The sequence below is a fragment of the Oryctolagus cuniculus genome, chromosome 13 (genome assembly GCF_051225735.1).
Source record: "Oryctolagus cuniculus isolate XC-2025 breed Fujian yellow rabbit chromosome 13, ASM5122573v1, whole genome shotgun sequence".
NCBI classification, from domain to species: domain Eukaryota; kingdom Metazoa; phylum Chordata; class Mammalia; order Lagomorpha; family Leporidae; genus Oryctolagus; species Oryctolagus cuniculus.
In genome coordinates, this window is record NC_142879.1 from 4,243,998 (window position 1) to 4,270,485 (window position 26,488).

Sequence of the window (26,488 nt, forward strand, 5' to 3'; positions counted from 1 at the left end):
CAGGAAGCAGCTCTAAAGACAGATCATCGTGCTTCCACTCCTCCTGGACTTCTGGGGGCTGATGTAATCCCATACAACACTTGCTTTATAAAAACAAAGGGGGGTGTTAGTAAAATGGTGCAGTCTTATCTGTGGTGTGATCTCTGCCCCAGACACCATCCTCGGTTCTAGCCCTGCCGCCATTGCTAGAAGCCAGGTGACCAAATGGCCCAACAACAGGGGTCAGCTCAATTCCCACCTTAATGGGATTTGCTGTTCCTATTTCCCCGTGCAAAAGTGTAGTAGGACCTGCTTCTTGTAGATGTGTGTTCTCTCCAGATCTCTCTCTCCCCTTCACCTTCTCTCTCTCTTGATCTCTCTCGACACTCCCTTTTTCTTCTTTGCCCCTTCCCTCTGATCAGTCAATAAAACTTTTGCCTTAAAAAATAATAATAGGAGTCTTTGCCTGTGCCTATATCTAGCAGGGTTTCTCCAATGTTCTGTAATAATTTGATGGTGTCGGGTCGTAGATTTAGATCTTTAATCCATGTTGAGTGGATTTTTGTGTAAGGTGTAAGGTAGGGGTCTTGCTTCATCTTTCTGCACATGGAAATCCAGTTTTCCCAGCACCATTTGTTGAATAGACTGTCCTTGCTCCAGGAATTAGTTTTAGATCCTTGATCAAATATAGGTTGGCTATAGATGTTGGAACTGACTTCTGATGTTTCTATTATGTTCCATTGGTCTATCCATCTGTTTCTGTACCAGTACCATGCTGTTTTGATTACAACTGCTCTGTAGTATGTCCTGAAATCTGGTATTGTGATGCCTCCGGCTTTGTTTTGTTGTACAAGATTGCTTTAGCTATTCGAGGTCTCCTGTGCCTCCACATGAATTTCAGCATCATTTTTTCCAGATCTGAGAAGAATCTCTTTGGTATTCTGATTGTTATAGCATTGAATGTATAAATTGCTTTTGGGAGAATGGACATTTTGATGATATTGATTCTTCCAATCCATGAGCATGGACGATTTTTCCATTTCTTGGTATCCTCTTCTATTTCTTTAAGATTTTGTAATTTTCATCGTAGAGATCTTTGACGTCCTTGGTTAAGTTTATTCCAAGGTATTTGATTGTTTTTGTAGCTGTTGTGAATGGTATTGATCTTGTAAGTTCTTTCTCAGCTGAGGAATTACCTGTGTATACAAAGGCACTTGATTTTTTGCACAGATTTAGCCTTTTTACATAATGTCAAAAATCTTTCGATAATAAAATTAGTGAGTTAAAGCACCACCTGCAGTGCTAGCAGCCTTGTTGGAGTCCCAGTTTGAATCCTAGCTGCTCTGCTTCTGATCCAACTTCCTGCTAAAGTACTTGGGAAGGCAGCTAAGATGGCCCAGGTTCTTGGATCCCTGCCACCCATGTGTGAGACCAAATGGAGTTCCTGGTACCTGGCTTCAGCCTGCCCCAGCCCTGGCTCTTGAGGCCATTTGGGTTGTGAACTAGTAGACGCAATCAATCAGTCTATCTCCCTCTCCCTGCCTTTAAAATAAATAAATCCTCTAAAAATAAAAAGAATCTTATGATCACAGACAGTGAGAACTTGAGATTTAATCTCTGAACCTCCCTTTACCACTGAACAGATGTTGACAGTGGGCGATGTCCAGCACAGGCAAGGACAAAGCCCTGTGTGAGTCCGCCAGGCAGTGAAACACAGCCAAGAGACAGCACATAAATTAGAGGAAGCGCTTTGTTCAAGGAAATAAGGTTTCCAAGGCAGAGACCATGTGTGTTCTCAGAGTAATGCAGCACCAGGGTTGGCACACATCGGTGCTGACCTGTGCTCTGGGCTGACGTGAGAGCCAGTGTTGCTGTTGGCAAAGTGGCATGTAAGTGAGGTTTGTTCCCTGTGCCCAGACCTCCGCTCTGCACTTTCTCCCCGTGTTTGGAGCCTTCTTTCTGCTTTGGTCCCTACCCCTTCTCCATGGCTGCATCACTTTTTAGCCACAACTCAACAAGGAGTGGTTTTCAGGCTTTCTCCGAGGCAGTGAAGACAGGGTGAACACAGAATCTGAGTTCACTGTAGTGATTTTTTCAGTTGCTGCTGCTGTTCTCTATTTCACATGGCTCCATTTTGACCCCCTTATGGAGCCTCAGTCTGGATCCCTGACCGCTACAGGGGATGCTGCTGGGTGCTTCCCATAAGCGTAGCATTCCTATGTGCTGTTCACACATCAACTTCTCCTTCCTCCTCCGTTGGAGAACCTCTGTTTTCCTCTGGGATCATTGTTCAACAGCTGAACGTCACCTATTCTCGCCGTCTTGTGACAGGGGTGACCAGCAAAGCTGATTTCTCTAAAACTGAGGGATTCTGAGATGTGAGGTTTTTAGTAATAAAGCTGGGAGGCAAGCCGGGGCGAATTGATCAGAAATACATTTGATTCATTTTCAGCCAGTAGTAGGTGGAGGAAATGTATATATATCTCTTTGTTTTAAAAAATTTAAATGACGTAATACTTGGATATATTTTGGGGGTACAGTGTGCCCATTCAATACATGTTCACAGTGTATAATGATCAAATCGGGGGAATAAACATTTCTGCCTAATTAGCATTCTTCTCCCCTTCCCAACCTCTAATGACTGCTGTTCTACTCTCCACTTCTGTGGTGTTTCCACACGTGAGGTAGAGCATATAGTGTTTGTCCTCCTGCACTGCACTTGTTTTACTTAACATAACGTCTTCCAGTTCTACCCAGTTTGCTGCAAATGACAGGATTCTGTCCATTGCTATAGCTGCATAGTATTGTGTGTGCGTGTGTGTGTGAGAGAGAGAGAGACATTTTCACTCATTCACCCACCCATAGATATGTGACTGGATTCCATATTTTGGTTGCCGAGAATCATGCTGCAAAGGACATAGGAGAGATATATCCAGAAGTGAGATAGTTGGATCATTTGGTAGATCTGCTTTTAGTTTTTCAGAAACCTTCAGATGAGTACGTAGTTGTACTAATTTATATTCCCACCAGCAGTGCATATGAGGTCTCCTTTCTCTGCATGCTTTCTAGCATTTATTATTTTTTATCTTTGCGAGAGTAGACATTGGGTGTAAATATCTCTATAAAGAGAGAAAGCATATTCTGCCCATCTTTCTTCCTTTCGGGATTTTTGGAGCTTCAACCACCACTGTGAAACTAAAGCTGACCTTGAGAAAGTGCAGCAGGAAACTGGGCACCTGAGCTCCAGCTGAACCCGTGCCGCCATCCTGGCCTTCTACTGTTTCCATTATCTTGGATTTGTTTTCTTGCAGGTGAACTTAACCCTAGTTACCATGGCTGTCTTCCCTTCTTTTTTCTTCCTCTAAGTATTTCTGAAGAAGAAAGGTACTCTTTTGCACTCTAATGGCATAAAGTGTGATGTAGGTATTGGCTTCACAGGGAGCTTTAGATTCAGGGGTTGTAGCTCAGATTGCTGCATGTAAGTACTCCACGTGCTGAGCTCAACATCTTCATGTGAAAGGATTGCCTCTACCTTGGTACCTTTTGGTGCATAGACTGAAAAAAGTTCGGTAATTGTCCTTAAATCTCTCTTTTATATCTTTATAACATCAATTAATAGCCATTGTCTTTCTCATAATATGTATATATGTATCAATATATGTATATATGATATATATTTTGATGTGTACATATATAGGTACTTTTACACTAAATTTTCATTGGTTTTGCTCTTCATTATGTTCTTTTGTATCTTAAATTGCCTCAAATATTTGTGAAGTACTACGCTATAGTTGAAAATGGCCTCCAGAATTTTCTTTTTTGTTGTTTTTATTGAGAGACAGGGAGAGCTCACATCTACTTGTTTAGTCCCCAAATACCCACAGTAGCTGGGGCTGGGCCAGGTCAAAGCCAGAAACCGAATCCTGGTCTCCTACATAGTTGGCCATGAACCAATGGCTTGATTCATCATCTGCTGGAGGAGACCGGAATTGGGAGTCGAGCTGGGACTTGAACCTGAGCACTCCGACATGGGATGTAGGCATCGCCCAACATGTGGCTTAACTAGACCAAACACCTGTCCCCAGAATTATCTTTTAGAATACAACTTGGAGCATATGTCCTTCTGCATTAAAATCCTTGTCATTTCCTCATGGTATCAAATCCAATCAGATAAAAAGTGATGACTACACCACTTGTCAAAGCTGGCATATGTTGCCTCTGCCTCATCATCTATAGCAATCCATGACATGGACATTCGTCCTGGATGTCTTAGTGCCCTGGGATTACTGGCACGGTTATCTTATATCAACAGACAAACTGAGTTCTGATTCCCTCACTGCAGGTCCACTGCGCATGGAGCTTTTCCTGCTTGGAGCCCTGACCTCCTGAGAGTGACAGAGTGCTGACACAGAGACTTGCGAACGTTCTTGGTTCAGATCTTTAGTGTCCCAGTAATTTCTCGTGTAGACAATAGGTGTTAATACACATTTGACAACTCAGCAGCCATTTATAAATGTAACATACCTACATCAAAATAAAATTTCATATTTCTTAAATAATGGCCTGTACTTATTGATAAAGTGTGTGCATCCATTGGATAATATACAAATCCTCAAACTTTAGTATCAGATTAGACTTTGTCATCCTCATTTCTTATCCCACATTGATTTCTGCATAATAAAAGCTTTTGACCCAGAAACCATGGAAATTCTAGCACTACAAAGATGTAGTACATTTGTAGACTATGATCTAACATTAATACTGTGAACTTTCTCACAGTGGTTCACATTTTGTCAGCACCGCTGTGTTTTCCTAGCAATTTAACAGTGTTCCATGAATCTCCAGTGAGTTTTTCATGGTACCCTGGAGTGTCTTGACAGGTAGGTTTGTAGTTTGGCATTGAAAAGAATGTCGTAAGAATTTACTCCTTCAGTAAAAAGGTACTGATTATTATGCCCAAGACATGCTAATTGGCAAGTTACTGTGAACTAACAGTCTCCATGTCTAAGACTCCTGTCTTAGACTTCACTGCCTTAAATGATATTTGAATTTAAATAATGGATATTACATGTCAAATTAGTGTGGAAGGCTAAATATAAGACTGAAAATACCAAAGAAAATTCTCCCTTACCTAATTGTAGCATTAGAGTGAATATTGAAACACAATATCTAAACTGCCCCTTTTAGTGAGCCAGACCAGTTTGTCAAATGCTAAAAATATTTTAAAAATAAAACTTACTTATTTGAAGGGCAGAAAGAGACAGAGTGCTTCCACTTGCTGGTTCAGTCCCTAAATGCCCTCAATAGCCGGGGCAAGGCCAGGCCCAAACCAGGTGGGCGGTAGGGACCCAGGTATTTGAGCCGTCACTTGACGCCTCCCGGCATGTACATTAGCAGGAAGCTGGAATGGAGAGTGGAGCTGGGACTTAAACCCAGGCACTCAGTTATGGGATTCAGCATCTCAGGAAGTGACTTAACCACTCTACCCACTGCCCACCCACATGCTGGAAGCATTGACTGCTGATAGATACTGGGACTTGCACTTGGTCAAATGACCTGCACTGTGCACGGGTGCCTCTCCCTGGAGGCAGCACATGTCTGATGACTGCTCACAGTAGCCAAGGCCCAGGTCCCTTGCTTAAATTTGGGCCATTTTAAAAAATATTTATTTATTTATTTGAAAGGTAGAGTTAGAGGGAGAGACACAGATCTTCCAACCACTGGTTCAGTCCCTAAATGGGCGCAGTGACCGGGGCTGGGCTAAAGCCCAGCTGAAGCCGGGAGCCAGGGCCTTCTGGGTCTCCCACACAGGTACAGGGTGTGGGGAGCAATCCGGACTAGACTGAGTTACTGGAATTAAGACTTATTCTATGCATCTGCTCTCCCACAATATGGCGCTGGGAGAGAATAAAACAGCTTCTGCACAGCTGCCTCCAGTTCAACCAATAAACTGTAGGACTTGCTCCTGATTGGAGGAGAGCAGCGTACTCGGCGTGTGGGCAGCCGAGTTGGGATTGGCGGAGGAGGACTATAAAGGAGGAGAGAGACGGCATGCACGGGGAACATCTAAGGGGAACATCTAGCTGAAGGAACACCTGTGCAGCCCCCCGAGAGAGCCAGCCGGCCGGCGGTGTGCCGCTCCCCTGCGAAAGTGGGGAATGTGGCCAGGGGGAACTGCCCTTCCACGGAGGTGGAAGGGATAGTAGCCAACCCGGGAAGAACCAGCAGCAAACCCGGGGAGGGCCGAGCAGACGAAAGAACAGCGCAGGGTCCAGTGTCGTTCCTCCACGAAGAGGGGGAGCGACATAATGGTGCCGTGACTCGGATATGAAGCCTAGGCAGGGTTTAGTGTTGTTCCTCCACGAAGAGGGGGAGCGACACAGGGGCCCAAAGAGTTGGGTCATCTTCTACTGCTTTGCCAGATACATTAGCAGGGAGCTGCTTCAGAAGTGGAGCAGCTGGGACCAAAACTGCTGCCCATGTCGGATGCTGGAGCTGCAGGCAGTATTTTATGCATTACACCAGAACACTGGAATTCGGGCCATCTTTGAGGAGCCCCTGCTGCCCACTGAGGCATTGTCCTAGACCTCTACTGAGCTGCATCACAGTCAGTCTCTTCCTGTGCCCAATGTGGCCTTCCCAGTTTATTCCTGGTTTTGGTGCCTGTTCCCAGGCCTCTCCCCTCCCCCAGCTAACTTGCTGCACACAGATCTCTGTGGGTGATGCCAGAGAACTTGAACTTAGACAAGTTCTTATGATGATCATGCAAAATGTCTTTTAATCAAGTGCTGCTTTATTTATGAAAGTGCTGCTGAAATGTTATAAATTTATCTGAATCTGTACTGTTCTGCTGACAAGTCATGATATTATATTAGGTACAAACGCCTAGGAACAAAAAGTTTACCCATATCTTATTTCCCCAATAAATTCTTTGTATTACTATAAAACAGAAAAAAAAGTTATGTTAAAAACATAAAAAGTTATGTTAAACATCTGACACACCTCCCTTTCCCAATAAAACTTAACCCATAAATTGCAAGATATGGGAAAATTTTGTACATTCAGAAATGATACCCACATTAGCATCTAAACACCACATTTTAAAAATAACAGGGGAGGGCTTTTGTCACAGTGGTTAAGATCCCCGCTGGGACGCCTACATCCCATATCAAAGTGCCTACGCTTGAGTCCCGGCGGCTCTGCTAAGAGGCAGCTTAAGAAATTTTGTCCCTTCCACCCACTTTGGAAAACTGGGTTGAGTTTCTGGCTTGTGTCTTCAGCCTGGCCCAGCTTATGGTGTTGTGGGTAATTTGGAAATCAGCCAGTGGATAGGAGCTCTCTCTTTCTGTCTGCCTCTAAAATAGAAAAATTGTAAAAAAAAAAAATTTAAAAATTGCCTTGAAAGAACAGAGTTTTCCTTATATTTCATTAGATTCAAACACGTGCATAAATAAGAGTATAGAGGTTCCCATACTCCATTTTGTTGTCTATCCAGAGACATGAAACTGTGATCTCATTAAGTTTGTACAGTTCAATCTTAGAAGTTGAACAAATATAAATGCAGAATTTATTTGATATATTGCTTAAAATGCTAACAGCAAATGCCTCCATGATGGCAGTCAGAGTGGAAAAAGGGTGGGCAGAGCTGGCAACAGTATGTACCGTGGGGAAAGGCAGTGGCTGGAATCCAGCCCAAGCTGAGTGATTCCAGGCTGTGGAGCAGCAGCTGGCAAGCTCTGGAGGAACCTGGGTCATTTTGCAATGAGGTCAGAGCACTTGATGCTCAGGGAATTAGCACTCCCGTGTGAGGCTGAGTTTTTGGATGGGTGCATGAAGTGAGCAGAACACTAACAGGCATGGGATCCACAGAACCTTTTAATATGCCACACCTTCACTCTTTACGCTTAGAGCTATTGTGGAAATATTACCTGTTATTCAGTTCATCCTCTCAAGGCTAAGTCTCTTTAAAAACTTGACAATGTAGTTGTTTCCATCCTCCTCACACTTGAGTCAATTATAAAGTGACTGCATATGAAAATAGTTGAGAGTTAAGCATTAAGAGAAACACATTCATGATTCATTTTTGCCAACAGGTGGTGCTAATGCATCTTTTAAGATGAGTTAGGCAGACTTGAAGAAGACAAAGATAGATTCAGTGCATCTGAAGATAGGAAACCCAAGCTGTGGAATAGTGGCAGTTTACAACTTGTGTTTTGCCATATTGCATTTGAAAAGTAAACAACTTCATTTGAAATAAACATTTTCCTGAAAATGCACCATTAGCAGCCTCTCACAAGAGAGTTAACATCTCAAAACCCTTATAAAAGAAATTAAGGATTCTGCAACCATTTTACTTTCTTGCATTCCCACAACAAAGCTGGGAACAAAGGGAACAGTGAAATAATACCCGAATGGCTTGTTTTGTATGTTAGTTTGAAACCTAGACTCTTGTTGTTTTGTCTGTCTACATCTGCATATGATGTGTATTACAGCATCTCCACTATCAATTACTGAGCTTCTCATGTGTGGAGACTTCAAAAAGTTCATAGAAAATGGAATTAAAAGATGCTCATGTGGTGCAAAAATTTTGGAAGTCCATGTATAGCTCCTGCACAGTGTGCATTTTGCATGAACCTTTTGACAGTCCCTTGCATACTTGGCACTACGGTGTTTTTCCTCTGAGATTTTATTTCATCCTCACAAAAGCTTTAAGAAGAGGATATTCCTCTTGTCAAATCATCTTTTTTTAAGAGTACAGCTTTAATTTCTAATTTTTATTTAATAAGTATACATTTCCAAAGTACAGCTTTTGGATTACAGTGGCTTCCCCCCTCCATAACTTCCCTCCCACCCTCAACCCTCCCATCTCCTGCTCCCTCTCCCATTCCATTCACATCAAGATTCATTTTCAATTATCTTTATATAAAGAAGATCAATTTAGTATATGATAAGTAAAGATTTCAACAGTTTGCACCCACACAGAAACACAAAGTGTAAAGTACTGTTTGAGTACTAGTTATAGCATTAATTCACCTAGTACAACACATTAAGGACAGAGCTCCTACATGGGGAGTAAGTGCACAGTGACTCCTGTTGTTGGTTTAACAATTGACACTCTTTGTTTATGGCGTCAGTAGTCATCCGAGGCTCTTGTCATGAGTTGCCAAGGTTATAGAAGCCTTTTGAGTTTGCCAACTCTGATCTTATTTAGACAAGGTCATAGTCAAAGTGGAAGTTCTCTCCTCCCTTCAGAGAAAGGCACCTCCTTCTTTGATGACCTGTTCTTTCCACTGGGATCTCACAGAGATCTTTCATTTAGGTGGTTTTTTTTTTTTTTTTTTTTTTTTTTTTTACAAGAGTGTCTTGGCTTTCCATGCCTAAAATACTCTCCTGGGCTCTTCAGCCAGATTTGAATGCCTTAAGGGCTGATTCTGAGGCCAGAGTGCTATTTAGGACATCTGCCATTCTATGAGTCTGCTGTGTATCCTGCTTCCCATGTCAAATCATCTTAAAATGGGGACAGTGAAGCAAGTGTAGGGATGGCAAAAGCTTTTGGCCAGTATTTGAACCCAGGTCATCTAAGTCACAGTCTCAGCCACCATGGCATGTGGCTTTGTAAGTGTTCAGTTTGGAATTTGAGTTCCAGGTCTACAGAATGTTACTTAAACTCTTCCATGTTACTCCTGAAGGCAGTTACTTTTCATCTGCACCCTTGTAAATGGCAGGCATGTATGTGCTCTGCCCTCCTGCCTCTTTGGATAGCACACCAGCAACACTGACCCTAGGGGTGTCATCCTGGGCCTTCCCTGTATGCGGCAAGTAGCAGAGCGCTGGTTGTGGAACAGAAATAGTGCATGAGTAGCATTGTTTCCAGGAAGCACTCATGGGTAGGCAGAGGGAGGTGGTATTTGCAGGAGAGAGCTAGCAAAATATGACCGTTCTGCAGGCAAATTCTCAGTCATCAGTTCTATGCAAAAGTCACTGAGGTAAACATTCATCCTTTAAGTAAAATCTGAACATAAGTTTCTGTGTAGGTATGTTCAGCACTAAAATATGCATTGTGTGTAGCTTCAGAATTATCCATAAAGCTGATTCTTCAGTTGCAAAACAATTCTTTACTAAGGATTATAAAATGATACGTTTTGTGGTTGCAATTTGTTTTAATGTCAAAACGTGATGCACTGTCATGTTTTATAATGTAAATTCCATAAAGTGAGATGAAAGTCAAAATGATTATTCAAAACCATCAAATTTTAATACTTTCATTACCAGATCAAGATTATGCTAAACTGTGGTGAAAATTATTTTGCATATTTTGCTTCCCCACAAAGTTCTAGATTCATTTATTTCCATAGAAAGTAAATGTGATGAACCCTATCTGAATCAAACCTTATTGAACTGAAACAGCTACTCTGGAAGTAATGAGTGTACCATGAATTTGTTAAGTGAGGACTACAGGTACAGTTTCTTTGTATATTTTGTATTTTGACTGAAACAGGATTTAATTTAAACCCACGTATGCATTTTAAAATACTTAATGATAGCCATTTCCATTGTGGTTTTTCCTCACAACTACAGTCCTCTAGTATAATTTAAATTTGAAAATTCCCCCAAAGTCATGATACAAATGTATGTTTAAAAAACACTCAGTCCCTTGGTGAATTTATGTTAACACATCGCCTCCTGCATTTTGTTATGTGGATTAGTCTTTAAAAATGAAGAACAGCTGGCCTTTGCCTGCTGTGCAGCATCCTCCCATGTGCTTCTCCAGGCTAAATAACCCCAATTCCCTGAGCCTCTCATCCCAAATCCTATTTTCGAACATTTAAATCACTCTGCTGATCAACCTGGCCCTCTTCAAATTTACTCACCTCTCTGTTATGCTAAGCAGTCATAATTCATTAGCCAGTTTCCAATCAGTAATAAAGCAGCTGCCACTCACTGCATTCCCTGATGAATAGAAATGGCCCATGCAGAAGAGCTGCCATGGACTCCAGTAGACTGAGTTCTTTCCCACGACCCTGTGGGCCACACATTTGTTTATACTTATACATCAACTTAGAGATGGATGTAGCATGCCCTGGGGGCCAAATCGATTTCACTCTTTCATTGGCATCTACCTTGTTCCTGGCTGGAGCTTTTGGTACAGGGATGAACAATATAGGCCTACTGTGGGGCTTGTACAGTGAATGGATATTGATCGACTGTATTGACTTTGAAAACATATTAACAGTACTAAGAAGAAAAATAAGACACAACAGAAGAAAGTTTAGGCAAAGGGCATGTGATGATTAATAAGTCAAAGTTGGTTGTATCTTCTCCTTATTGGCCGGGAGAGGAGAGTCTGAATGTATAATAATAGTGATGCTGATAAAAAGCTAATGTTTATTACATGTTATTAGGTAATCATTCTCTCAACTGCAGTATGTGTGTTATCTCATTTACCACAACGCATCTACAAAGCAGACACTGTTATTAGTCCCATTTTCCTCATGCTAAGACCAAGGCTTAAAGAAGTTGGGGGGCTTTCTAAACTTCTGAGTTGTTATCCAAAAACTCAGTAGCAAGACCTGGATCAAAACCAGGTCTTTAGGAGTCTGAAGGTTAATTTTTTAATCCCTATATGGTCAGTTACAAATATGTATCAGCAGTTATATACTGTGTGTGTATTCACACACAAAGCCAGTTTGAGTTATAAGCTGCCCCAATCATGCAAATAATGTGGTGTTCTCAGAAAGGTTAATAATTTAGTATTCTGTCAAATTGGAATTCTAAAAATATGAGTTTACATTTTATTTTAGGGGTCAGGATAAATGCTGTTAGGCTGAGTGGGAAAGGAAATTGTCTGATTTTCTGAATTCTGAGAAACAAAGCTCAGTAAAACCTACATCCCAGAAGGCTGTTTTGTGACTATCTTTTGTTACCAAGTGTTTCCTTGAGGGTCTCACCCTATAATCCCACTCCAAGTATCTTTTCAAAATATTCCTTCCAACTCTGTTAGGTTGCTCCCTGAGATGATTAAACAAGACTTTCTTCTTGAACAATTATATCCACAATTACATACAATTTTTGTGTTTTAATCATGTCTGTTGATAAGGGATTTGACTGGGTTCTTCTTCTTGATCTGGCTGCCTCAGGGACTGGCACTGAGTTGCTCCTGGAGCCATAGAGGGGCAGGAACAAAGGCGTAATTTAAGATCCCGGGTCTGATGGGGCTTCTGTCCTCTCAGGGAGGTGGCCTATGAAGCCACGCGACTGACTCTGCTGCTCTGCGGAATTATTAAAAAGAGCATAGGGGAGATCAAGCTTTCATACGTGGGTCGCCCAATTTTCTTCTTAGACCTCACAAACGAGTAACAAAATTCTTCCTTTTTTTTTTTTTAAATTAAGGGACTGCAGTAGTCATTTGAATAGTCTAGTTCATTTCCTTGTAACCACAGTGTTTTTGCCACAGGGCTTGTGTGAAGAAACACGTGAGGAGAGCCACTCTTTGGCATAGGGTAATTTCTGCAGGTGGCCCTGGTGTTTGTGTTGAAATCATGGGAAACAGAGGACTGAGGTCAAGGCCAGGGGCTGGGATAATCCCCATCCTTCCTGATTCCCCATAAAAGTCACAGACTACTCGCCTCTCTTACTTCTTCTGACTGTTGACTGTCTTTACTGCAGGAACTTCCCTTTCCCCTCATTGCATCTGCAGTCCGTGTTCTCCTACCAGCGCCATGTTTTCCTGCCATGGCCCACTCTATACACACACAGCCCTCCAGGCACTGCACAGGGCAGGGTTGATGATGCGTCTCTTTCACACGGTGCCTTCTAGGGACATCGCTCCCACCCGTCCAGTCACCCTGCTCCTCCGCTGCCTCCTGTCCCCAGTGGTGCTGCTCATCGTCGGGTCTTGGCTTGTGTAGGACAAGTGATGCTCCTCTGCCCAAATGCATGATATCCTGCCCTCTTTCTGTGGGGGATGGGGACAGGCTCATTATGTTGAAATAATGTTTTCTGCTTAAAAGTTCTTTCATAGAACCTAGAGGTCTTTGGAGACAAGGCACTGAATAAATCCAATAAAGAATGAATACATAAATAATAAAAGGCTGGTCACTGTTGAGTACAGTAAGACGATTTTTTTGCTGCTGGGTAAAAGACAGTATAAATTACTATTTTTATAAGTGTGGCAGTCTTATTAAAAAAGGGAAAATTTTCAGATCTTCCCCTGTCTCCCCAGGATAAAATAAGAAGAAACGGGTGTAAATTGTAGTAGAAGGAATTTGGGTGGATACAGCTAGTTTCTACAGGTCATTATGTTTAAGTAGACACAGTCAATATTCTGAGATCGTTCAGTAGGAACTGATGAGTGATGGGACTTGTCGGTAATGTTAATCCCAACTTCTGCAAACTGATTTCCATCCTGTGGAAGGTTCTTCAGGTGCCGGATGACTGAATGGGAGAGGACAGCCGTGCTGAGAGTGCCGCTCCTGTCTAGATGAGTTTCAGTTCTGTTGTAAGCAGTGCTTGGGGATCAGAAATACCCACATTTTCCAACCTAGTGTAATGTCCTCTCAGAGCCTGTTTTCTGAACTTGAGTGTTGGGTGATATCTGCCACCTGTGAGGATTGTTAGGCACTTTTAGAGAGAATGCATGGAAAGTCCGTGGTGTGGTCATCCGCAGGCATCAAGGCCCAGGAACTGGGATGAGTCACACCTGTGGTCTCTGATAAGTTACTAAGAATTGCTACCATCTTTCCCTCCTCACGCTCTTCTGTACTCCTTTCTTCCGGCAAGAATTAATTGGTCTACTGGGTGTCATATTCTAGGCACTCCACACTGAGGGATACATGTTCTTACAAAATACTAATTGTCAAACAGGGAGAATGAGAAGCCCCAGATGTGGTAGAGTGACTGTGCTGACAGTACTACAACTGCAGCTCCTTAACATCTTTTCCTGTGGCTGTCAACCATGTTTGGCTTCCAGCTTCACCTTTTTCATTAGTCATGATTGGTTGAAGACAGAGGCAGTCAGAGTGAAATTTATGATTAAGCATTTCTCTAGATAGCGTCTTATAAACATTTAAAGAAATAAAAAGGCACAAATACTCTACAGCAAAGGGATGACAGTGAGATTGGCCCACGACAGATGTCAGCCCAGAAACTGGCAGCAGGTGGTGCATGGTGACCTGCTCAGCAGATGTGAGGGATCTGACTTCCTGCCGTAGGAAGAACAGTGACCTAGAATCAGACCAGTTTCCTCTGCTCAAGTGCAGAATTCCAGGAAGACTCTGAAATTTGAGGGACCTGAACAAGCAGTGGTACAGTTGGGGTTGAGACTGGGACTCATGGTTTTCAAACTTGCCAGATCCCCTCCCCAACTCCCCACAGTCAAATGTATGTGAGAGTAGGACATTGGAGTTTTAGTTCCTAGAGGGAAAAGGGTCACCGAAGTGGACCTACCTGGGGGTGGGGCAGTGTCCCACAAGAAGTCCAAAGATACTGTTGCACTCCACCCTAATCCTGTCCTTCCTTGGAAGAGGGCAGTTTATTTCCATGGTCTCTATCCACAACCCCAGGGGATTTTAAAGATTTTGCCATTGGATAAAACCAGGCCAAGATAACACCAAGCGTCCTGCTGAGACCACCATAGAGCAGTTACTTTTCAACTTTGCTCGCATTATCAAATCTTCTGGGGGAGGTTTCAAGCCTGCTGATGCTTGTGTCCTGCCTCAAATTGATTGAGTCAAATATCTGGGGGTGGTGCTGGGTGTTGGTAATCATCAGAGTGCCAGGAGCCCTGGAACAGGGCCTATCCTTGAATCCACAGTTCTTTCCTGTTGCTAAGCACTTGCAGGAACCCTGACTGTGAAAGAAAGAGATAAAGACAGAATGAGGACCCGAGATTCACACAGTGGAGAACAGAGGTAGCCCTCTGAAGTCTGCAATGAACCTTGCAAAGAAAGATATTGAACGTTGGAGAAAAGAACAGATCACAACACAAAAGATGGAATCAGAGAATTTAAAATCTCATCTGTCTTGAAAACGCTGGAGGTTCACATTACTTGCTATGAATCCTATCCCTCCTGTTTCAGTCGCTACCCCTCCACACCCTTGGCGTGTTGTTCTCAGCTGCAGCCACCATCAATGCTCATCAAGTCTTGTCCTGGCCCAGGTGCTAGGAGGTCTCACCTTGGAGCTTGCCTAGATATTGTTTGCTCGAATGCCCTGCCTTTGTCTTAGCAGCACCCACCCTCATCCTGAGAATGTCACACTGATTTCATCTCTTCTACCCCACTTTTCCTGTCTTCCTGTTAGAATTAGATAAACCTTCTGCATGATAATGTTCTGATAACAACATGTGTCTCTGTTTTGACTTCTGTATTAGCGGTTCAAAGCACAGCTGTGGAATCAGATAGCCCTGAGACCTGGCATTGGCTGTATTTGAGTTTTTTGCATTATTGAGCAAGAAGCTTTGTTTCTCTGAGCCTGTTTCTTCATTTCTAAGTGAGTCTCATCAAGGTGATGCCCATCTTGCAGGGTTGTTGTGAGTGCAAAATCCAGTCCTTGCTCACGTTACCTGGCACACAGGACACACACACTTGCTCAGGCTCACTCAGGTTTTGGGCTCTTTTTATGCCACTAGGATGGTCCACCACTCTGGGGGAGTGATCCAGCCTTTTCATGTTGTTTGTTTTGTGGCGGGATGTTGCTATTAGGCCACTGGAAATAAGAATATCAATGTTCTGTTGGTGACACTGCGGGTCACTTACAGCTGTGGATAGAGGGGCCCCTCCCAGCAGCCATGCAATGCATAGCTCCTCGAATGTTCTACAAACCTTGTCTGGACTCTCCCTTACCTGCCAGGTGTCGCCTGGGAGTGGCACCCTGCGTTTCTTAGGCTTAGTACCTCCTTCTCATGTTGTCTCCATCTGGACGGCTCTTGCTGTCTTCCTGACAGCACACATCATCCTGTCCCTCAACCTGTTCCACTTGGAGGCTGAAGCCCCTGGAAGCACGCTGGATCTCTCTGTGTTCTCTTTTCAGTCTCCTTTGTGGCGGCATGTGCTAATCTGCTCCCTTCTGCTTTCATGTTTTGTTTTCCTCACTCTAATTAGAAGATAACACAACAATAAAAACAACTTTCTATCTGTCGTCTTTTTCTCTTTGTAATCTTGCTGAAGTAATCTACATGCTCCCTGGCAGTGACAGTGTAGAGGGGAATGCTGGGGAAATGATGACGACTTCAGACTCGCTTTGTACACTCTAATGTGATTATGCATTTTATTTATTGTCATCTCTGGTTTTGGTTGCTGTCCCCCCACCAGAACATAATCTGCCTGTGGGCAGTGAGTGTGTCTCAGGGGTCTTTCACCACAAACACAGGGCTTGGCACTGTTGACTGAACGAAGACTGCTCAATGCTGTGAATGACAGTTGGGGTAGGAAGCTGCCCCATTGTCCCTAAAATGGTGTTGTTTACTTATGTGCTGCTTATTGTCAAAAAATTAGAGGATGTAAGCTTGTCAATGTCAATGTGACCTTTGAATTTAATGCAATTATTTTGATTTTTTTCTATTTTATCAATGCATTTGTACAAGTTCTCAGACTCCATACTAAACTTTCGCATGACCAAGTTCATAACACATAGGTGGCCTTGTGTGCCGGAGCTGGGGGAGCTGAGTCTGTACGGTGCTGCTTTGGTGTGTGTAGGAACCACATGGGGCTTGCTAGAGAACAGTTCTGAGCCGGTGGGCCTGAGATTCTGTCGCCCTGAGAAGCTTCAGTTTATGGACAATACTCTGAAGCACAAAGCTCTAGATACATGTGGAGAAAAGATACCTTATAGAATCTAGAAACAAAGCAAATGGCTTGCAAATACAATAATATGCTGTCAGCACAGAGAAAAAAGGCAATAAAAACATGGAAAGTGTTTATCATAATGGAAAGTAAATAGCATTACCAGTTTTTCTGTAATGTTTGCTGACATTCTGTGTGGATGGTCACAGCATAGAAAACCGTGCTCCCTCACAGTGGTTGCAGGGGAATTTTACTCATTGGTGATTATTGAATTGCCTGATTGTTTTTAAATTTCTTCAGTAAAATTTAGACAACTCGCTTGTTTGATGACATTGTTGACAACATGTACACTTGATTGTCATGGAAATTCTGCTTTATTAAAAATGACAATTATAAAATGACAATCATGGAACATTAGTTCTTGAAGGTTCTGATATTTGCTTAAATCATGAATAACTTATAGTTAAACTACTACTGTTTTTAATTACAGTAATGAGAAGTGGTAACATCTGACATTTACAAAATGATTTATTTTTTGTTTCTAGAGAAAAATCTCATCATAGTTTAGTTTCTGTTAGGAAAAATCAATCCATCCGAAATCAGGCACAAAATTATTAGTGAATTTAAAGTACTTTGCAGACAACGAATAATTTCTATCATGCTGTGTCATGATGTTTATTTGTAATATGCTGTGACAAAAATTAGAATATGTTTGCTAGACAATAAAGTGGCATTTTGTTTCATATTGGAAAACATCTACGGAGAAATATCTGAGCACTTTGGTACTTAAAATGTGAATTAATTTCATAGGAATTAAAACTTAATAAGCTTAAATGTCTCATAGAAATTGTTCAACAGATCATGAAGCAAATGTCTCCTCTGATGTTAAAAAAATAATTTCCAATAATGCTTAATGAATTGAAGGGATATTTTGCTGTTTGCTTTGGCAAGAGCACTGCTGACTGTTTGGGCTGACTGCTGGCCATTGGCCCCCAGCCCTTCCCACATCTGCTCCCTGGCACTAACCCTTGTCTCTTTGAAGCAGCAGCATGGGGCAAGATGGACTTGCCCATGACAGCATGAGCAGACCCAACCACCTCCAACAGGTCCCAGTTAAACTTGGGTCAGAAGAGACAAGATTTTAGAAAATTTGTATCTGTTGCTTTAAGTTTCAAGAATTAACATTTTTGCAAAGTAGTTTTATCAGTGGAAAATTTGAGTCGGGCCTTTATTTACTTTTTAAGATTTATTTATTTGAGAGTCATAGGAGAAAGAGAGAGGGAGTGAGGGTGGCTGGTCTTCTATCCACTGTTCACTCCTCAAATGATCCTAACAGTCAGGGCTAGGCTGGAACAAGCTGGCAGCCAGGAACTGCATCAGGGTCTCCTATGTGGGAAACAGGAACCCAAGTCACTGCCTCTCCAGGCACATCAGCAGGAAGCTGGACTGGAAGTGGAGCCGCTGGGGCTAGTCTTTAAAGTTGGTTAATTCTTCACTTTTGTATACATACACACACCCAGAGGTGCACGTGTGTGTGTGTGTGTGTGTGTGTGTGTAAATATATCTGTATGTATTGCAGCATTTGGGTTCACAGCATTTACTCACAGGCTTCCTTCAGCTGAAGGACTTTCCACATTCGGAATAGACTTGGAAATTTTAGATTGAAAAATAATTTTTTCTTGTCAAGTCCTAGAACAGCATAATGTGATGTACTTTATTAGTGAAAAAATCACCTTATCTCTCTCTAAAGTATCTTGATTCCTGGATTCTGGAGTAGAACAGAAACAACACATTTGAGGAGACTAAGGATGGAGATCTCTTAGGAACAGGTTTCCTGACAAAATAAAACTGAAACTCATGCCAAAGATGGAGTAAAAATAATTGTGAGATAATTCAAGAAAAATACCCACACTTCCACAGGCCTTAAAACTAATTGTGAACCAAAGAGGCAGGTAAATTAAGTTCAGTATGTACTGATTACGAAGATGCAGTTATAATAATTTAGGGATGAAAACATGTCTCCAGTTATTTCAGATTCACGGATATGGCCTTATCTGGCACAAAGTGAGTCCTAGCAGAGTCAGACTCACGCAAGGTCCTGTGCTGTCATGGCTATGGCATGGTGCACGTCACTCATGACGTGGTCCCGAATTATCATGGCTGAAACATGATACTGTCAGACTAACGGCTTCATCTTGTTCATATTGTGGCTAAAGCATGACACTGTGGTTTGGACGTGGTTTTTCCCCAGTAGTTTCTTGCTTTGGGAGCTTAGTCCTCACTATGGAGATGTTAGGAGGTGGTAGGGCGTTCAAATGTAGAGACTGGGGGGATGGAGTAGAGCCCTGGGAGCGCCACCCTGGCCAGGGAGCCGTTTGTCTCCTGTTACCTGACTCTGAAGGGGTCGTTACCACCTGGCCCCTTCTCTTCTGGCTTCCTGCCTCCTGACGTTATTTCTCCCTCTGACACAGGTCCCTGCTGCAATGCTCTTACCATGAGGACGCAGCCAGTGGGTCCTTGCCAGAGCCCACACTGCTGTTAGGGCTTTTAGTCTCCAAAACTTCAAAGGAAATAAACCTCTTTATAAAAAAGTATCTAGGTTCAGATATTTTCTGATAGTATCAGAAAACTGTTACCTGCAGGTCAACCTATAGTTATATATGAGCCACAGTCCTTAAAGGGCGCATGGACCAGTAGGGCACGGCATAAACAGTTGTGTGATAGCTGCAACCGCAACTATTTGCAAATATGAATGTACTGTAGAAGACAGGATGATTCAGTGATTAGGGAGTAGGGAGGACTTTATATGAGAGAGATTATTAAACTGAGTTTAAAAGGAGTAATTGACAATGGCAAGAAAGGGCTGTGAAGCACGGAGGTTTAATTAAGGTTTATTTGGATTTCCCTCATTGGTTTCCTTTTCGTGTTGACTCAGTTATCCATCACCTCAGGGAAAATTTGACCCTTACAGCAGAAGGAGGTAGAAAAGAGACGATTCCGTTCATGTTATTCTTGCAAGCATGTATGCCTCCCTCCATGCATTCCCCGTCACCCATTCATGCGCCGTCCGGTGCCCATTATTGTACTTGAATATGTTAGGTTAGTGGTGCTGGAATATTGCTGGAAAATGCTGGAGTAGGCCCACGATGATGGGTCAGTATCTGGAGGTAATGTGTGAAGGGGTGTGCACTCAACACAAAGAGACTGCCAGCTTTCCCCCAACCCACACCCTTCTCCTCCACCAGGTGGGCAGGTTGGTGCCTGTGGATTATCAGTCACAAGAACTGAGAAACTTAGATGACTTTATTTTGCCATCATGAATGTTGTTCTTCCTGTGATGACCATTGGTCATACCTCACAAGCTTTCCCATGGCATTCTGGGGCTTTCCTCAACCCCAGTTGAGACACCCTCTTTCGAGGGGTCCGGACCACTCACCCCACTAAGCCAGGAAATGCGGTCTCCATCAGCCCGGACGTGTGCGGGTGTGAGTGAACGTTTAAGTGGGAAAGTGTCTGTACTTGAGCCAGTTCAGGGTTTTCCCTCATTGGAGAGAACAGAAAGCCAGAGCTCCAGACCTTGGATCCTCAGCACCTATCCCAGTCTGGACACAAGGCAGTCTTCAAACTCGTGATTGTGGACTAACCAAGGCATGGAGTAAGGATTACCTGGGTGGGGGAGAGATGCAGTAAAATAGCCCAGCCTAGCCCAGCCCAGCATGGCAGAGCAGGGCATTTGCTGGAGAGAGGGGTGGAGGGCAGTGATGGGAGACAAGGTCAGAGGGGACATGAGGAGAGGGGATGAGGCGCCTGGAGTCTTTGGAACCTCAGGAAGCAGGGAAGCATGTCTAACCAGCAGGTGGCATCAGTGTGTTGGCATTTTGAGAAGGGCTGCCCATGGATCATGAGTTCAGTGCAGTGAATCTGGAGGACAAGGGGCTTCAGAGGCTGCAGAACAGTGGCTGTGGGAGTGGATGGGCAACGATGATGTCGTAGTTCTTAAAAAAAACCAGAATCGACAGCACTGGTGCAGTGTGCGGGTCGTGGACTCCTCTGTGGCTGAGTGGGGCCTCAGGACATCCGACGCCGCAGTAGGGAAATGTCACTGATTGGGAAGCAGCACACACTTGGTAACTTGGTAATGTGGTAAGCTCCTGGGTGCTGTCATGGCCCTCCACTGGCCAAATGCTATGACAGGCAGGATGCCCTGAAATCTGGGATTATTATTATTATTATTATTATTCCATGTGGCCGGCATTGACCCTCACTCTCTGGCACAAATCTGGAGTGAATTAAGGATACTGCCATGGAGTTGAGTCTATTTGAATTCTTAAATTCACATGCAGCATTTCCGTGGCTTATTGCTTGGTTAATGGATAAGCCCAAATGAACGTAAACTTAAAGTTGATCTTAGTGGGCAGTCTCTCCAGTTGCTGGAGACTGACTTGCCAAGTTCACTGGGAAGTAGTTACATGGAGGTGGTGAGGCAGATAGAGGAATAGAAAATGACTCTCAGGTTCCTGGCATAAGTGACTTATAGCTCCCTTAGTAAGAATAAAGTGGGAATGTAGGGGAAAGCACAGACTATTGAGGACTTCTATGAGTTCTGTTGCTGATATGTTGAGACAGAAGAACGTTGGGATATACAGAAGGAGGCCACAGCTTAAAACCCTGGTCAATGGAGTGATGATGACAGCTTTGCTTGTTTGTATCAGGGGGTTCATCGTAGCATTAATGCTATTTAAATTGATTAATCAATCTTAAAGTGCTTCCTTTCTTACAATCTCTCTGCTCCATTTTCAACTGGTGATTGAAATTAAGCTCAAAAGACAGGATCTTTCTGTTTGTGACCGACACTTCCTCCAAGGCAATGGGGACTGACGATTGTGATTGGGAACGCAGCATTTGAAGAGCCTGCTGAAGGAGACGCGAGGTAATGACGGTGGTGCAGTGACCAGTGTGTGGGCTTAGAAGGCGGTTTCACCAGGTTGTCTCTAATGATGTGTGGGGTGAAAAATTTCCAACAGATGTCTGTATAGGCACTGTTCTCTCTCGATCTAAAGAAAGCTGCAATTGCTGCCTGAAGCCCGCTGTCACAGGTTTGTTGCCAAGGAAGATATTTCAAGTTTTTAAATGCTCAGATAAATAAAGAAGTGCGATTGTGTTTCTTCATGATTTAGACCGTGGATCCAATGCCTTAGCCAAAGATCATGGGAAACTAATGTAGCCAAACAAAAAGGTGCTCATCAAAGGCCCCTCTGAGCCTGAGGTAGGAACAGATTCTTGAATCCCAGCAGCCCAGACAGAAGCAACTCACACAGGAGCAGAGAAGCCCCGCTTCTGATGTTTAGCTGTGCCCGTGGTGTTCCAGTTGGTTTCCATAGCACTGCATTGTCTCTCTGTGGGTGATTTAACTCTTTAATGCTTATAATAGAAGTGACTCTTTTTTTTCTCAGACATATGGATGCAGTCAGAAGTCTGTGGTTGCATCTCAAATTAGGGAAATTAGACCCCCTTTTTGAGTACTAAGAAGAAACGATGGCCACTTTTATCTGGCTCCCACAATATATGATGGGTAAGAGTGATATGGTCAATGGGAAGAGCATTTTTCCCTTTATCTTCTGTTCCCAGCCAGCAGATGGCCTGGAAAAAAAATCCACACATAATTTAAACAGGTGCCAAGAAGTCACTGAGATATTGATAAACTCTCCTCTTATTTTAAAATATATGTGTGTCCCTAGCACCTAAAATCACATCTGACAATTAATATTCGCTCAATAAATTCCTTACACCAAATTAAACTTAGCATGCTTTTAAAATGTACTTTTAACTTCAACTATTTCCTATTTTTTCTTTCCATTTGGAACTAAATTACTGGTTTTAAAATACCTGGTTAGAGTAGTTATTTTTAATAAACACTTGTTGAACTTAACTGTTATGTAGGAGACAAAGAAATAAAAGTTGTTTTCCTGTTGGCAAATGGAGGAGATAAAGAGATTTATTGCATATCCAAAAAAGGGTTATATAGTATGTATTTTTGGTTAAAAAAAAAATCCCTGGTACCCATGAAGGTGTCTGCCATACTGAAGCTGGGGTGACCAGTTCAGCCTGGCCTGTCTGTGCCTGTCTTGGTTTTTACATAGAATGGCCCCCATCTGGAGTACTCCTCAGTGCCGAGCAGCCTGGAATGGTTGGCTGCCCTACGCCAGAATACGAGATGTGTGTGCTTCACAAATCCATTCCACAGATGCTGTAGGAAGAAAGCATTCTCACCTCGTCATTTGCTACAAAGGAATTCAGTATGGACCAGACGTGATGGTGTAAGCAGGTGACAGGGTGGTGTGGCCGGAGGTTCACTGGTGGAAGTGAATGTGGTGCAATGGTCATCAGAACATTTGACTGTGAATGACAGGAAGCTCAGATAGCCCCTCCCAGCCAGCTCACCACCCCTGCAGTGCAGCTGGAAATCTATGAAACCCTGTTTGAAGGTGCTTGTCTTAAACAAAGAGCACTGGCACATCATATTTGGGATTCCTTGGCGTGGCTGCATGATTTCTCATGGCTGCCGTGATATCCAATGCTTGAATGTTCTTCCCAGTCGCCGGCCCTCTCTCTGATTGAGATTCATGGAACTGGGCAATGTCTGGGTATGGAAACCCTGCTGTACCTTCCAGGGATTTGCATGTCTGTTCCTTTATAGACCCTCCTCCAATGACTCACTCATTCCTTTAATTAGTCATTCAGCAAATAGTTTGGGAGCCCTTGTTCTGTGTGGACACTATCTAAGCACTGGGAAACCTCAGTGAACAAAAATAGTCAAGTATGTTCATTGTAAGGGAGCTTTCTGACAGAGGGAAGCAGAAAATAAACAAATAAATATTAGATGGGGTTGCTAGGGAGATAAATCAAGAAGATAGTATTGGGGTAAGGGAGTCAAAGAGGGAGTGTAATAGGGTCATTAGGGAGCCCATACTGGATGAAGATGTTTGAATCAGGACTAGAGAAGGGGAGGGGACAAGGAAGGACTCTAAAAGGAATAAAGTACCCCACGGCCAAGGGGCCGGTAAGTACAGTGTTTCTGCAGTGTCTGAATTATAGGGCTAGTGAAATAGGGTGGCCAGAAGACAATGTGCAATGGGATGAGTAGCAGATGATGAGAAAATAGCAGGTGTTGAGGGCATAGGTAGGCGGTAGAGACCACGACACTCTATGGTGCTGTTTTGGTCATTCTAACGTCGTTGTCTTTTCTTCTGAGTGATTTGGGAGCCTCAGGGCTGATGAGAGGATTGAGAACAAAGGACTTAATGCACTTTTTCAGTGGACTCTGCTTGCTATATTGCCAATCGACTGAGAGACAGTGGGCAGAGGCAGGAAGACCCGTTGAGAGGCAAGGATATGATTCTGGCAAGAAACAGTAATTCCTTTGGAGAAGGATGCAGGCAGTGGAAACGTTGTTAGATTTTGATGGCAGGGGCTGTAGAGCTCAGAGGTTGAAGGCAAAATGTAAGAAAAGAGAAGTGATTACTATAAAGTGCTTGGCCAGAGACACTGGAAAAAGATGGACAATGTGTTAAATATGTAATCCCTAACTGCAATCATGTTCTATAATAGTGATTTCTCATAATCTGACTCCTGAACCTCTGTTCCATAATGCAGTGCTCAGTGGGCAGCAGTTTTCCATATTAGTCTTGGGTAGGATGGCCTCATACCAGTCTAGACTCCAAGAACTGACAAATTCTCATATATTTAGATGTTAGTTTCTGGGATATAAAGAAATATCATATCAGACTTCACATAATAGTTTTCTGACTACTAGCTTTAGTTGCATGTTGTTTCCTGAAATATTAGACATATTTCCTGTAAACCTGATTGACAGAATATTTGATCCTTCCCAGTTGAGCAATCAGTCATTTTACACTGGCTTTCTAATGTTTCCAAATATATCCTCAGAATTATATTTGTGATTTGTTGATTGTATGAAACTCACCTGTAAAAATGTTTGTTGAGGCAGCCAAAAAGACACAAAAACAAACAAAACACTTCCCTGCAGTCCATGTTAGAATGTACTCAGAGCTTGGAAACTGTTCTCATTACCTATCAATTTGACAGTGTAATTACCTTCAAGGAGAATTTAAATGTGTAGCTTTATTTCTCCCTTAGCATTATCCATAAAAGACCATATTGGATAAATGCCATGACAAATGGCATGCTGAAAAGGTACTAACAATCAGAAAGATAACCAATTGACTGATGCACCATTGAGCTTTTTGTAATGAAAATACTCCATCCCTGATGATTATAGTAGGCTTATTTAGATTTCCTTTAACTCTTCAAAGACTATACAGATCACTTTTATGTGAGATTGTTGACCTTGGTGAAGCCTATTAGGAATTAAAGACTCATGCAATAAAGTTGAATTGTTTTTATTCTAAAAAAATGAAAAAGATTCTCCATTAGACTTCATGTAAATCAATGACATTGCCTGTAATGGAGGATAAATATAAATTCAAACTCTTCAGGATGTGAAGTAAAGTGATGCACTTTTGAAGGTGTGAAAGCATGTATTACAGTCTGGGAGAAGTCAACCCATAAACAGATTCTATGGTTCTTGAAATAGTGGCATAGTATTTCTTAGGATGGAATTTTAAGTAGCAATAAAATAAGGCATGATAGATCTATAAACTATGGAGTACAAAGCACAGAATTCTGGACCCCACTCACATAACTTATATAAGGAGACTTACAATTTGTCTCTATAACAGGACTTTGTTCATTTTCCCTATATGACGTGTTTGACTACCACAGGTATCTGGAGATTATCAACTACTTTATTTTAGGCTCTTTTCAGAAGACAGTTTAGATAGATTATCTGTGATGTGATTGTGATGGCGGTGACAAGATGGCACCTTCTTTGATTTTGTGCATTGAGAATGCAGTTCCAGTTGTGGGTACGAGATTTAACAAGGAAGCACAGTTGGGTAGACATTCGTGATCTGTTCTGGTAATGCAAGCACACGACAGAAGACTAGTAGTTGCAGTTGAACTGTTGATTTCACTTGATTTGTTTCATGTTTCGGTGTCAAGTAGATGTCTTCAGTGGCAATCTTTCACCATTCACCAATTGAGTCCTTGTTCTTGTTGGCCTTGGGATCATGTTTTAAATTTTTATGGGTCTCAGCTGCCCTTGGCATTCTCCTAAATGCTGTGAGCTACCAGAAACATCTAGGACACATTCTGAAGCTTTCTCTGAATAACATTTTAAAATCTATGGCATAAAACATGACTATAAAGGAAACCAAACATATTGAGATTTAGTTCTATTTGGTGAGTCTTTGGGACTTCACATTCAAATCAGCTGCTTTTTAGATTTATTTATAAAGGGAACAAATTTCATGTATTTTGTACATAGTTTTAAGAGCATAATGATACTTCCCACTCCATTTCCCTTCTTTCCTTGCTCTTACCCTCTCTCCTCCTTCCTTTCTTGTTTATTTTTTCAACTTTTATTTAATAAATATAAATTTCCAAAGTACAACTTTTGAGTTATAGCGGCTTTTCCCCCCATAACCTCCCTCCCACCCACAACCATCCCATCTCCCACTCCCTCTCCCATCCCATTCTTCATCAAGATTCTTTTTCAATTGTTTTTATATACAGAAGATCAACTTAGTATATACCAAGTAAGGATTTCAACAGTTTACACCCAACACAGATACATAAAGTATAGAGTA

General features: G+C 42.5%; 1 protein-coding gene across 9 annotated transcripts in view; it reads left to right on the top strand.

The window, feature by feature from the left end:
* Positions 1-26,488, top strand: part of LOC149122466 (uncharacterized) — a 182,159-nt gene that overhangs the window by 110,033 nt on the left and 45,638 nt on the right. For 5 of the 9 annotated variants that reach the window (XR_016219464.1, XR_016219463.1, XR_016219469.1 and 2 more), the window contains one exon: positions 4,322-4,504. The exons of the other annotated variants lie outside the window; for them this stretch is intronic. Coding sequence is in view for 1 of the 5 variants with exons in the window: in XM_089312001.1 (XP_089168127.1) it covers positions 4,322-4,368 (47 nt within the window). In the remaining 4 variants the exon portion in view is untranslated. Of the gene's footprint in view, positions 1-4,321; positions 4,505-26,488 lie in introns of those variants that run through there. 9 annotated transcript variants of the gene reach the window in all.